The sequence below is a fragment of the Temnothorax nylanderi genome, unplaced genomic scaffold, assembly GCF_030848795.1.
Source record: "Temnothorax nylanderi isolate EJ_2023f unplaced genomic scaffold, tnyl_v1.0 TNYL_tig0369_pilon, whole genome shotgun sequence".
Lineage (NCBI taxonomy): Eukaryota > Metazoa > Arthropoda > Insecta > Hymenoptera > Formicidae > Temnothorax > Temnothorax nylanderi.
In genome coordinates, this window is record NW_027249431.1 from 133,930 (window position 1) to 148,661 (window position 14,732).

The 14,732-nt window shown below is 36.4% G+C and overlaps 1 protein-coding gene and 2 long non-coding RNA genes across 3 annotated transcripts; all 3 read right to left on the reverse strand.

Moving 5' to 3' along the window:
- Nucleotides 1–1,407: 1,407 nt before the first annotated feature.
- Nucleotides 1,408–2,910, reverse strand: LOC139781866 (uncharacterized). Its single transcript, XR_011720714.1, has 2 exons — nt 2,752–2,910; nt 1,408–2,667 (listed from the first exon to the last, which is right to left on the reverse strand). It is a non-coding gene; the product is annotated as an uncharacterized lncRNA (long non-coding RNA).
- A 1,391-nt stretch (nt 2,911–4,301) lies between these two features.
- On the reverse strand, nt 4,302–9,995 carry LOC139781867 (uncharacterized). The gene is made up of 4 exons (XR_011720715.1): nt 9,731–9,995; nt 8,465–8,583; nt 8,204–8,387; nt 4,302–8,116 (listed from the first exon to the last, which is right to left on the reverse strand). It is a non-coding gene; the product is annotated as an uncharacterized lncRNA (long non-coding RNA).
- An 871-nt stretch (nt 9,996–10,866) lies between these two features.
- On the reverse strand, nt 10,867–12,267 carry LOC139781855 (uncharacterized). The gene is made up of 4 exons (XM_071720746.1): nt 12,102–12,267; nt 11,693–11,974; nt 11,292–11,567; nt 10,867–11,165 (listed from the first exon to the last, which is right to left on the reverse strand). The coding sequence occupies exons 1-4, from the start codon at nt 12,262–12,264 to the stop codon at nt 11,101–11,103; spliced, it is 786 nt and encodes a 261-aa protein (XP_071576847.1). The 5' UTR covers nt 12,265–12,267; the 3' UTR covers nt 10,867–11,100.
- Between the last annotated feature and the right edge of the window lie 2,465 nt (nt 12,268–14,732).

The window sequence follows — 14,732 nt, forward strand, 5'->3', positions numbered from 1 at the left end:
ACCATCGGAAGACTTGACAGTTATCTAAAAAAAATAAGAAAAAATTTTTAAAAATAAAAAAAGCTTTACATTTTTTCTTACTTTTTAGAGCTTTTTTAAAGTCGGTTTTATTAAAAATTTTTTTTATTTTATACTTTTTTAATGCTTTATTCATTTAACATGATTAAAAAATAATATGTAATCTCTTTCAAATATTATATATCTTTCTACTTCTTTCTGCACTTTTTCAATCAGTATCTCCAATATTTTTGCAATATTTTAACCATACAGGATAACTCCATCTGTTTTTGTTACATATAAATTTTTATTGCATTGTCTCGTATACTCTCCTTTGGTTTTAGGCTGTGTAATTCCTTACTTGTTGTCGTAATTGGATATCATTTGAGGATAACATTTTCTTGTAATTTTTATTTGAGAAAAGTCGCTATTTTATAATTTAAATAAATCTTCGGGTAATTATGAAGAAAAGTGGCTTCCTCACCGATTTGTCTAAAACTTAATAAATATTGTGTAGGTCCACCTAGCTTACTGGCTGAAAAAGTGCAAAAAAGGGAGGCTTAAAAAATCTTTATTAAAACTTCCTATACACATAAAATCCTGAAAAGACGTAAAATGTAAGTATAAGAAAATCGACCAATCCCAATCAAGTATTGTGCTGTCCGTAATCCCAGTAAAAGAAAATATTAGATTAAAATTGATCGATTTTCTTATGCTTATTACCTTTTATGTCTTTATGGGATTTTATGTGTGAAGCGGGGAGCACACACTTCTGCACAACGCGATTGGTCGAAACTTTCTGTTACTGTTACGAAAAACTTGTGTGTCCGGGCCCTTAAAGGCTATTGCACATAACAAAGTTTAAAGGTCAATCCAGACAAACTTGCATAGCGCATAAACATAAGCATAAGAGAATTGATTGGTCCATATGCATGTGCATAAGGAAATAGACCAATCCGTTTCTTTATGCATATGGTTATGCACCTATGCAAGTTTGTCTGGATAGACTTTTATGGCTTCTGCCCACAGAACACGGAAACGCTTGCCGCGCGGCAAGAAGCGATCGACACGGTAGCTAATAAACTTTTGGTTCTTACAGAAAAGTGACACGTTGCTTGGTTACCGCGTCGCTCCTTGCTGCGCAGCAAGCGTTTCCGCGTCCTTTGGGCAGAAGCCATTAGTCATAATTGTAAGGCCATAAGAAAATAGACCAATCACACTCGATTATTCTTCAAACGCAAGGAGAATAATCGATTATGATTGGTTTATTTTTTTACGACCTTACGATTATGGCTGAATCTTTGTTACGTGCAATGGCCTTAAGTTTGATCAAAATAAGGTCATAATCGTATTCATATATCGCATCGTTTATATTAAAGGAAATTCAAGGTTTATTGTACTAATTGCCAGTTTACGTACAGAAATGTTTTATTTTTAAATTATGATCAAATTACAATCAATACAAATATATCGGAAACAAGCAAGTTAGAGAATATCTCAGTTTTTTTGCTACCATAAGAATATTCAGATAAAATGACAGCTATTTTGTTAGGTGTCGATATATTGCATCAACCGCCATGTGTTTTTGCAAAATTCATGAGATACGTCCTATTAGTTATTATCATATCCGGAAGAAGAAACAACTGTTTTAAATTGATAACTGATTTTTAATAAATGTTGGTAATCAATTTAAAACAATTAATTATATCTATTTTATAAAAGCTAGTTTATTTGTTCACATATCCACATTTCAACTAATTGTAAGTAGTATTATAGTAATAGGTATGCACTAAGTCTGTACCTCGCGATCACCGGCTTCGACCGACCAATCAAACGCGCGAAAAAGCGACAACACTACGACGCGAGATATTTGAATCGAAACGCTCACTTCTCGATACACGTGAACAACTAAAATATAAAATTATTAAACAAGTTTAATTGAAATAATTCAATCTAACTACTTGAGTATACCCCCGCGCGTGTAATTATTAAGTGAGCGAGAGAGGTAGAGAGAAAGAGAGGAGGGAAAAGTACTATTCCTATAATTTTACAAGAAAGTAAAATATGTCGCATTATTTATATTAAATGAAAGATTTATCGTACCAATTGCCAATTTATGTACAGAAATGTTTTATTCTTGAATTATGCACAAATTACAATCAATATAAATGTATCTAAAACAAGCAAGTTGGGGGATATCTCAGTTTTTTGGCTGCCATAAGAATATTCAGATAAAATGATAGCTATTTTATTAAGTGTCGATATATTGCATCAACCACCATGTGATTTTGCAAAATTCATAAGACACGTCTGATTAGTTGTTGTCATATCCGAAAGAAGAAACAAACTGTTTTAAATTGCATGATAACTGATTTTTAATAAATGTTGATAATCAATTTAAAACAATTAATCATATCTATTTTATAACTTAGTATAGTAAAGCTACAATTATCTCAGAAAGTTTCTTCAACACCGCACCAATATTAATTTCTACGTCCTTGACGAACATCTTTCGGTTTCTCGAAGGGAATAGCCACGCCGCCTTTAACGATTTCCCACTTTCCTTTGCCATCATCTTCATCACGTTTCTTTTCTCGTTCTTTTTCTTTGCGTTCTTTATATTGCTCCTTCCTCTTCGTTTTATCCTCGTCCTCCTCCTAGGCTAAAGCCCTATGTAAAAAAAATTATGGTGTCATATAATATATTATGCTTCATGTTATCGGCGTTTTAAATATACAATATTTCGCGTCTTACCTGTTATCAGAGCGGCGAGACCTTTAGCGTAAAATCGACAATGCATCGGCCCCAAGCATCCATACATGGAATTGGCTGTGAGGTTCAACGCCATTTGCCTGATATGGTAATCCATTTTCTGTTCCGGCAATAAATTCGGCGCTTTCATGAGTTGCTTGATCTGCTTTTGACTAATTTGTGAATCTCCGTCGGGATCATACCTGACTCCAGATTTAACTCGAGAATATTTAATTGCTGCACTGTGTAAATTACGTTTTAGTCCAGATATTTACTTCATGATATTGTTTGCATATAAGAAAATTACCTCGACGTCAGCATACGCCGCACCGGGCACGATGGTAAAACACAAATTGTACTCTTGTATAATACTCGGATTAATACATCTTGTATAATACCAAAAATTGAAGTTCATCAGCAGTCCCAACTTGTCATAGAAACCTTTCTTCGGATCAAGTACGAGGCCTCCAGCATACGCCGCAGCTTTTTGTTGGATATGGCAATCACACCGATATGTGGCGCTAGCGTCGCGTTCTTAGTTACCGGCAATGGCGATTTTGTCACTAGATTATATTGTATTCTATGGCCGGGATTTTTGCATTCTGAGAGTCGAGTTTTCTTTCTATTACTATTACTTAAGTTCAGTTCTGGTTTCGCTGCCTCACGTGCAAGTCGACCTATTGTTACATGTCGATATACGGAAATAAACTAAAGAGCGTGTATAGTAAAAGTACGCACAAGTACGTGTATTGTTAACCTGTCCCGTTTCAGCACGACTGCGATAAAGAAAGGATACGACAACGCTTACATTCAACAGGTTATGGGCCCAGATTTTGTGCGTGCATAAAGTGTTTCTCGACACGGCAAAAAATGGCGGACGTAACGAAAACAACCATAGCGAAGTTAAACGGAGAAAATTACTTCGTGTGGAAATACAGGATGGAGATGTTGCTCATGAAAGAAAAATTGTGGAGCATAGTGAGTGAGGACAAACCAGTGGCAGGGGCGGATGGCAGAAATGCAGAACAGATTGCCGCATGGCAACAGCGAGACGATCAAGCGCGCGGATGGATTGGACTTTTGGTCGACGACAGTCAATTGTGCCATATAAGGAACTCGACGACAGCGAAGGAAGCATGGCACGCACTCAAGGCGTATCATGAAAAGGACACGCTGAGCAATAAAGTGACTCTGATTCGGCGTATTTGCTGTAGTAAAATGGAAGAAAGTGGCAACATGGATGATCATCTGACCAATCTGACGGATCTGTTTCAGAAATTAACAGATCTCGGTGAAGAGCTTTCGGACAGCTGGATCGTCGGAATGATATTAAGCAGCCTGCCAAGGAGCTACGACACGCTTGTCACGGCGCTCGAAACAAGGCCGGAGGCAGACCTGACTTTGAGCTTGGTAAAGTCAAAGTTGCTTGCGGAATACAATCGCCGAAAGAAAGCGCATGGCGGCGATAGCGGTGAAGCGGTATTGAAGACGACGAATAGAAGCACAACATGTTTCTTCTGCAAGAAAAATGGGCACATGAAGCGCGACTGCACGAGATACAAAACCTGGAAAGAAAAACAGAGTAAGGAAACGCAGACAAAGGAAAAGCAGGATAAAGCAAATAAGGCGCCGAAACCGGAGAAGCTCAATAAAGTAGAACAAAATCAGGAATTCTTGTTCATGGTTAAGGCTGGCAGTCATGCAGGTTGGGTTATTGATTCGGGGGCCACGTGCCATATAGCGAGCGATAAACAGTACTTTGTGTCGCTTGATGAGACAGTGCGCAATAATCTCAACGTCGCGAACGGTGAAAAAGTGAGCGTAAAAGGTAAAGGGACATGCGTGATTCGATTTGTGAATGAAGATGGCGTTGAATCGCGGGGTACAGTCTCGGAAGTGATGTACGCTCCGGATATCAACGGAAACTTACTGTCGGTAAAGAAACTTTTAGACAATGGTTATACAGTAAATTTCAAGCCGGGTGCGTGTGAAATCTCGTATAAAGACAAAAGGATCGGGATTGCGGACGAACATTTAAATTTATTCCGGTTACGTGAATCAATAAAGGCATGTATGGTGAGTGAACACAAATCGAAGTGTATCCACTATTGGCATCGAGTTTTTGGCCACCGTGATCCAGAAGCAGTGAAGTTAATGTGCTCGAAAGAACTGACCAATGACATGACAATTGAAAACTGTGACATTAAGACATTTTGTGAAGTGTGTGCTCAAGGTAAACTGACACGCATGAAATTCCCGAAACAATCATTAAGCAAATCGACAGCGCCGCTCGATCTCATCCATACAGACGTTTGCGGACCCATGCAGACAGTATCACCAAGTGGGATGCGTTACGTGCTCACATTTATCGATGACTTTACCAGGTATACAGTAATTTACTTGATTAAACAGAAGTCAGAGGTTGAAATCAAGCTGAAGGAATATATAGAAATGGTGAAGACCATGTTTGGACGTAAACCTAAAGTGATCAGGTCGGATCGAGGAGGAGAGTACGTCGGGAATCAGGTCATCAGAATGCTGAAAAGCGAAGGAATCCGAATGCAGTATACAGCGCCGTACACACCACAACAAAATGGTGTGGCGGAACGGAAAAACCGGACGCTTATCGAGATGGCGAGATGCATGCTTCTTGAGGCCGGGCTGCCATACAGTTTTTGGGCAGAAGCGGTGAACACAGCTAATTATCTCCAGAATCGTTCACCTTCCCGGGCAATTGACAGAACACCGCATGAATTGTGGACAGGAAGCAAGCCAGGTACGAAACACCTTACAATTTTTGGAATTAAATGTTTTGTTCATATACCCTCAGAGAAGCGACGCAAATTGGACAACGTGGCAGCACCAATGATCTTCCTTGGTTACGACGAGCACTCTAAGGCATACAGGTGCTATGATCCACTTAAAAGGAAGATGGTCATCAGTCGGGACGTGCGCTTTACTAGCAAAATGTATTCAGCATCAAGGGTTGACATCGATTTATCCGGAGGGCAAATAATTCCAGAAGATAAATCAGCCAGTATCGAGATCAACTTAAACGAGCGAGATCCAGAACCAGTATTCATTCAGGAGGAATGGAACGATATTCGTGAGTGGAGCAGTGATTCGGAGTACGAATCAGCGGATGGGCATACAGAACAATCGGATGATGAGGAAGGCGAAGCAGAGCAGCAACAACAGGTACGCGTCTCACAGCGCGTAAATAAGGGCATACCTCCTCGTCGCTTTATTGAAGAAATCAATGCGGTAAACCCACAAGTAGCAGAACCAAAGACGTTGGCCGAGGTCATGGCTAGCGAACAGAAGGGCGAATGGATCAAGGCCATGGATAGCGAGATGGACTCGCTGATGAAGAATGGGACCTGGGAGCTGTGCGAGCTACCAAGCGACCGAGAGCCGATAGGATGCAAGTGGATTTTTAAGTTGAAGACGAATGCGGATGGGAGCATCAAGTGTTTTAAGGCGCGGTTAGTCGCCCAAGGATTTTCATAAAAATATGGGACAGACTACGATCAGGTGTTCGCTCCCGTGGTGAAGCAGACAACATTCCGGATTCTCTTGATCATTGCAGCGGAACAGGGCATGCTGGTGTTCCACTGGGATGCAAAAACGGCCTTTCTCAATGGAAGACTGAAAGAAAAGATTTTTATGAAACAACCGCCAGGATATGAGCAAGAGGGCATGTTGGATCTTGTCTGCTTACTCAAGAGAAGTATATATGGACTCAAGCAGGCAGCGAGATCGTGGAATGAGGCGATTCATGACGCACTGGAGAAGCTCGGGTTCATTCAGGGCAATGCGGATCCATGCTTGTATTCAGCAAAGCTGAGCGACGAGTGGTGCTTTATACTCATTTATGTGGATGATTTGGTCATTGCTAGTAAGGAGCTTCGAATAATCGAATCTGTGAAGAAAGCACTCTTTTCAGAATTCGAGATGCAGGACCTTGGCGAGATCCGGTACTATTTGGGATTGGAGATCGACAAGAATCAGGATGGATATTATCAAATCTGTCAGACGAACTACATTCATCATGTAGCATCATTGTTTGGGTTGAATAAAGCCAAGGCATCAAACGTGCCAATCGACCCGAACTACGATAAAACAAAGGACGAAACGGAGGTTTTGCTCAACAACGCAAACTATCAACGTCTGATCGGGTGCCTGCTCTACATTTCGGTGTGCACTCGACCGGACATATCAGCGAGTGTGTCGATCTTGGCACAAAAGGTCAGTAGACCAACACAACGTGACTGGAACGAGTTGAAGCGAGTTGTGAAATATCTGATTGGCAGTTCAAAATTGAAGCTGACGTTGGGCAAGGCAGCAAACAAGGAGTTTGTTTTCGGCTACGCAGATGCGAATTGGGCTGAAAGCAAGGCAGACCGGAAATCAAACAGTGGCTACATATTTCTGGTCAATGGTGGAGTCGTGAGCTGGGCATGTCGGAAGCAGACGTGTGTGACGCTATCAACTACCGAGGCGGAATTCGTTGCTCTGTCCAGCGCTTGTCAGGAGGCTTTATGGTTGCATCGAATTCTAGATGACGTGAAGCATCCAGTTGGCGGAGCAATCATTATATACGAGGACAACCAGAGCTGTCTCAAACTTATTGAGGAAGAGAAGCTGTCAAACCGCACTAAACATATCGATACTAGGTATCATTTTGTGAAGGACTTCGTCAGCAAAGGGGACGTGCAATGCAAGTATTGTCCAACAGAGGCTATGTTGGCGGATCTACTCACCAAGCCACTACCAGCACATCGGTTCAAGACATTACGAGAGGATTGCGGTCTTGTGTGATTGAGGAGGAGTGTTGGATATGGCAATCACACCGATATGTGGCGCTAGCGTCGCGTTCTTAGTTACCGGCAATGGCAATTTTGTCACTAGATTATATTGTATTCTATGGCCGGGATTTTTGCATTCTGAGAGTCGAGTTTTCTTTCTATTACTATTACTTAAGTTCAGTTCTGGTTTCGCTGCCTCACGTGCAAGTCGACCTATTGTTACATGTCGATATACGGAAATAAACTAAAGAGCGTGTATAGTAAAAGTACGCACAAGTACGTGTATTGTTAACCTGTCCCGTTTCAGCACGACTGCGATAAAGAAAGGATACGACAACGCTTACATTCAACACTTTTTTCCTACGCGAGCCATCTGACATATATCTAGTTTCGTAATAACGACAATATATAAAAATATATTGAGATCTCACCATCGCCTCGCCCTTTCTTTTCAATTTTCTTATCCAGCGTTATGTAATCTTTCAAATTAAAAGCATGTAACAACAGATATTCGTTTCTCTCCGCTCTTCCGCCTAATAGCGTCCTTGATAAAATGTTATCTATAGGTATTCATTCAATTCGCAAAATTTAATTATAATTGCATTATTATATTTTATAAGTAAAATGAGAAATATAATGAAATGTACCTGTTAAACAAATGATTTGAAGCGCGATCGATATAACATTGAGATCCATCACTATAGTCATAATGTATTTTGCTTCTTTTAACGTCACATGCATTAGATTTAGCACTTTGTCAGCTGTATTGAAGAACGATGGAGTTTCCGCTGGCGTAATCTCTTTACATTCGTGTTTCTTCATCTTTAATACCTAAATATTTATCAAAATTAAGTTGTTTGGTCGGATGAACAATATAATACCAATATTACGAGTATCGTATGACTTACTGCACTGCATAGTGATTGCAGATCATAACTTCTGACTTTTAAGTTCAATTCCTTCACCGAAACTTGTATATCATGTAAATTGGACGACCAACAAATCCTTGATTAAGGATTATTTTCCCCTGTATAAATATTACATGTATTATTTTATGTTAAAGAAATTATCTTATTTACATGCCAGTTATATAAACATAATTTTAATACTCCATGCTCCATCTTTCTTTGATTGATTTATAGTCTTATGAGCCTTTACTATTAGATTTATATATACGCGGGCTAGACATGCGTTTTTCAAGTTAATGACCGGTTATTGCGATAAATATTACCATAAGCCTTGGTAGTCGAATTGGTACGACGCCCTACACGGAATGAGGGAGGTTCCAGGTTCGAATCCTGGCTGAGGTAATATTTTTCGAAATAAATTCTTTACGTTTTATAAACAATTAAATCGTTTAGATTTAATTCCGGGGTAGGGAAGGGTATTAATTTTCCAAGATAGCTGTGTTTCAAATCCGACAAATTTGCGGCGCGCAGTTTATTAAATTGGAATATATGTATATGTACAGTGTGTACATTACACAATTCGTTAATTCTTTACGGAATTATAGAATATATGAACACCAACACCTTGTTACGGCTCCATGCTCCATCTTTCTTTGATTGATTTATAGTCTTATGAGTCTTTACTATTAGATTTATAATTTTAATATTTTACATAAATATACCATGCTAATTTTACTATCTTAAGGCTCCTGGTCCCTGAGCCGAAAACTCCGCGTTGACAGTGGCGACGTACCATCACGGTAAAAATAAGAACTCTCTCCAATGGAGAATTCTGTCCTTTGTGACATGTTGACAACCTTATTTTGTCTTGCGATTATTTTCTTTATTATTCGCTCTGTACTTGTGCTGTAACGTTTAACGTATTCGTGAAACTCGTAAAATTGACCGAGAAGTAAAATTTGCAAGAAATACATATGTGGAAGGAACATTCTCCACTCTTTTCGATAGTTGTCAAACGACTTGTTTTTCGGCTTTGTTTTATGACTGTTTGTTTATTGTCGAGAGAAAAGAATAGCCCCCGGTCAATTTTAGAAGTGTTCTAAAACGATCTATAATGATTTTTTTTTATTGAAAATGTCTTTATTTCGGAATCAAACGCAAGACAAAATAGTGTTATTTCTCGCTTCAATAGCAAGAATTCAATATGGTTGCGATGATTATCCAGGAGCCTTAACTTTAATTTATTTAAAGAATTATGTATTTTACCCGAAGTAGGGGAGTAGTTATTGATTTTAATCTTCCCATTCTGTTCCAATTGGATACTTTTAATGTAAACATTCTCTGCATCAAAACATCAAGCTGAAATGCACAGTCGTAGCCTATTATTAAATCGGGATCCGCTTTCCGCATTAAAGTTAACAACTCTTCGAGTAACTCGCTTTCAATTTCGCATTTTATTACTTCAGTATTCGGAACTTTCAGGAAAGCATCACGAATTTGCCGCGGCCACGGAGTATCTCGTGGATGTGTGACAACTGTAAAAATTATTACAAATTAATTACACAGCCTTCATTAAGACATTGTCAATGTCTTGGCAGACGAATGGAAAAATATAATATCAGCAAAGAGTATTTTAAAGATAAAATAATGAGTGTCTTGTTATCTAAGCCAACTAAAAATTTTTTTTCTGTTTCTAAATTACAGAATAAAAAAATACTGACATTTTAAAATATTAATTTAATTAATAAAGAAAATGAAAGAAACGATTAATAAATAATGCAACGCAAAAGCAAACTGACAGTAAAATTGAAATCATAAGGCGGTTTTGATGCTTTCTTATCGACATTGTACTATCGACATTACTTATCGACATTGTACTTCTGATTAATTAACAGCAACCACTACTACTTCATTCTGCAATTTTGCATTCAAAGACATCCTGACGTTTAGAGTCACTATCACCATTGGTGGCTTAGTTTTTTTTTTTAGAACACAGCGATATATTGTCCATGTACGAAGTAACCACCTGTTACATTGTAATATAAAATATACTGTAATCAAATTTATTTTTTATTACTATAATATAATAAATTCATTTACATACTATCTGCAAATTAAAAAATAAATAAATAAATAAACAGATTATACTATATATAATAGTTATTTGTGCAACAAGTGCTGAAAGATGAAAATTTACGGGTGCGGAGTTGACGCACGAGCCGAAGGCGAGTACGGTCACCACACTCGGGAATTTTCAACTTCACGCACGTGTTGCATACCCTATTTTATGTTGCAAGTGCGTGGAAAGTGGCCTATCACGCGCGCGTCGCGTGCGTAATGGGCCACTTTCCACGCACGTGTGACATAAATAAATATAACCACACGCACAATCTAAAGATAAATGTAAATATATTAATAAATAAATTACCTTGACAATTTTCCTTCCTTAATCCAATCCTGATCGTGATAATATTTCTTAGACGGCCGTAGTCGATATGGATTTTAACATATGTATGTAACAAATTTCTCAGGAACATCCTTTTCCTTTTCAATAAAATTACAATATCCATGTTGCCAGCAGAGACAGAGATCATTAAACTGTCCTCTTCCATAAAACCACATGTGCAATTTATTATTTATGCTCTCCGAAGTTGTTCTACTTTTACCAGTTCGCCGTTAATCATTATCATCCCTTTGCTCTCTGTAATAAGTCATCACATTTATATAAAATATAATAAATAACATATAAACAGATTACTATATGTAAATAATTATAACCACACGCACAATCTAAATATAAATGTAAATATATTAATAAATAAATTACCTTGACAATTTTCCTTCCTTAATCCAGTCCTGATCGTGATAATATTTCTTAGACAGCCGTAGTCGATATAGATTTTGACATATGTAACAAATGTATTTCTCCGGAACATCCTTTTCCTTTTCAATAAAATTACAATGTCCATGTTGCCAGCAGAGACAGAGATCATTAAACCGTCCTCTACCATAAAACCACATGTACAATTTATTATTTCTTCTCTCCGAAGTTGTTCTACTTTTACCAGTTCGCCGTTAATTATCATCATCACCCCTTCGCTTTCTGTAATAAGTCATCACATTTATATAAAACAATAAATAACATATAAACAGATTACTATATATTAAATAATTATAACCACACGCACAATCTAAATATAAATGTAAATATATTAATAAATAAATTACCTTGACAATTTTCCTTCCTTAATCCAGTCCTGATCGTGATAATATTTCTTAGACGGCCGTAGTCGATATGGATTTTGACATATGTAACAAATGTATTTCTCAGGAACATCCTTTTCCTTTCCTTTTCAATAAAATTACAATGTCCATGTTGCCAGCAGAGACAGAGATCATTAAACCGTCCTCTTCCATAAAACCACATGTGCAATTTATTATTTTCTTTTCTCCGAAGTTGTTCTACTTTTACCAGTTCGCCGTTAATCATCATCATCACCCCTTCGCTCTCTGTAATAAGTCATCACATTTATATAAAACAATAAATAACGTATAAACAAATTACTATATATAAATAATTATAACCACACGTACAATCTAAATATAATAAATGTAAATATATTAATAAATAAATTACCTTGACAATTTTCCTTCCTTAATCCACAGTTCTGATCGTGATAATATTTCTTAGAGACGGCCGTAGTCGATATGGATTTTGACATATGTAACAAATGTATATTTCTCAGAAACTTCCTTTTCCTTTTTAAATACAAAATTACAATGTCCATGTTTGTCAGCATAATATATTAACCTCTTAATGACACGACGCGAGCTGTCACATCACGACACACACGCACGAAGCTCGCACGAATCTCCCGACTCGCGATCGCCCGGCTTCGACCGGCCAATCACGCACGCGGAAAAGCGGCAACACTACGTGCGATATATTCGACTCCAAACAACAACTTCTCGCGTCTCCATGACTTTTTTCATTATAGACTAGCACGCAGCGCGCGCTGACGCGCGCGCTTTCACGTCCAAACTTTTTCCGTTCCATTCACCTTAAAACACTCGTCCCACATCACCATTTCTCTCCGTTAAAATGTATTCCCTTTCTCATCCACTGTGCCAATGTCCATTCGCCACCACTTGTTTCTTTTTTTCTCTCCGCTCACTTCACACATCTCTCCCATATTTTGTTTTCTTCTTTCTTTTTACTTCTCGCATAAGACTTATCACACTTCGCTTCCTCGGCTCTTATTTTTCTTTTTTTTTCTTACACTTCACATTTGTTATCCCCTCTGCTTTTACTTCTCCCATTCTTCCTTTTTCTTCACTAATTATCTCTTCTTCCATTTTTTCAATATTTCCACCACTACCTCTAATTTTCTTTATTTTTTTATTTTATTTATTGAAAGATAATCTATCACATACTCGTTCTTTGTTATTAATTTTCTTATTTTTTTTCTTTATTTATCGAAAGATAATCTATTACATATTCGTCTTTCTTTCCCATATTTCTTTTTTCCACCTTACTCTTCACATTCTTTATCCCACTATACCTCCTTTGCTTTTCCTTCTCCCGCTCTCCCTTTTTCTTCACTATCTCTTCTTCCATTCTTTATTTAATCTTTTCTACCGCCATCCTTTTTTTTATTTTTACTATCTCTAATATTTTGTTTTTATTTATATTTATCTATTTATTTATTTATTTACTTATTCTTCTTTATTTCTTTGTTTTTCTTTATTTCTTTATTTATCGAACTCGCCGACATCTTAATGAACCAACCACTCTCGCGCGGAAAAGTGATAGTAATAATACATATCGACAGCGCGATACATATCGACTCAAGACACATCTACTTCTCGATCAAAATTAATTTTTTTAAGTTTTATTTCTTTTCTGCTTCTTCTCTTTATTTTATAAAACCTTGATTGTAAAAAAAATGTAACAATTGTACACAACAAATAAATTTCTTTATAATTTTATTATAGTTATAATTATATTATTATTGAAATAATTATAAATTATAGCATTAATTATACATATTATTACTTAAAAATTAAATTTCATGATCCCTTTTAGCACATTAAATTAAGAAAACTTAGAAAAAATACAGTTAATATCAATTTTTTTAAAGTTACATTAATTCATTCTACATTTTTCATTTATATTATAAATAAAGTTGTGAATGACGTAAATATTATAAATAATTTATTTAAAAAATGGAAGTATTAATTACGAAAAACCATCGATACATGTTGCGAAATTAATATATTTCAAAAGTGTACTCTGACGAAACGTGAAGCTTTTATAATATATATGTATATAAATGAGTTCATGATCGCCATTGGTGGACCTTATCATTATTAAAGCTACAACTCATCTATCGTAACGCTTTGATCGTGGTCGTAAGCAATGAAGCCGTCGTATATAAACCGTATATCTATGTATAATATATCTATTAACACATTTTTTTTCACACGTCGAGAAAGCTGACAAGTTACGTAAAGAGTTCAAGCTGAATCAACTCATACGATGAGCTTACGATAGCGATTACGATGAGCGTTACGATCGCTTACGGTGAACATTACGATAGATGTAGTTGTAGCTTAAGACTTAATTGCTACACATTACTTTTCCAGTACAGTGGAACAACTAATACAACAATGATCATATCTAGTACAATATTTTATATATACAATATAATAAAAAAAATGGTACAAATTAGAAATTAGCATATTGCTTAATCAACATTTAAAGACACACACAAAGTTCCTCTTATTGTATTTTATTTAATGCAATTACTATTTATTATTTTAGATTCCTCATAAAGGAAGCTTATGTGTGTGCGTCTTTAAATGTTGATTAAGCAATGTACTAATTTCTAATTTCCTCTCTTTGAAATGATGAGAAAGCAACGTGCAAATTTCTAATTTGCGCCATTTTTTTTTTTAATAAAAATTTATCTATCGGAAAATAGAAAAGAACGTTCTTTGAACATTTACTAATGAAAGATTATCGTATAGTATCAATACACTGTAATTAATTATATTTAATTTAGTCTCTTCTACCCCTATTTCATATATAATTCATTAAGAGAGATTTGGTTCATTACTTCATAAGATACAAATTTTTAAATATCAGAGAATGCGTACAAACATAAAAATTTTACAAAATTAGATCTAATCAACCAAATCTTAATGAGTTATATATGGAATTTGAAACAGACCAATATCTCAAAATTTGCGGAAGTTACAGCGAAAA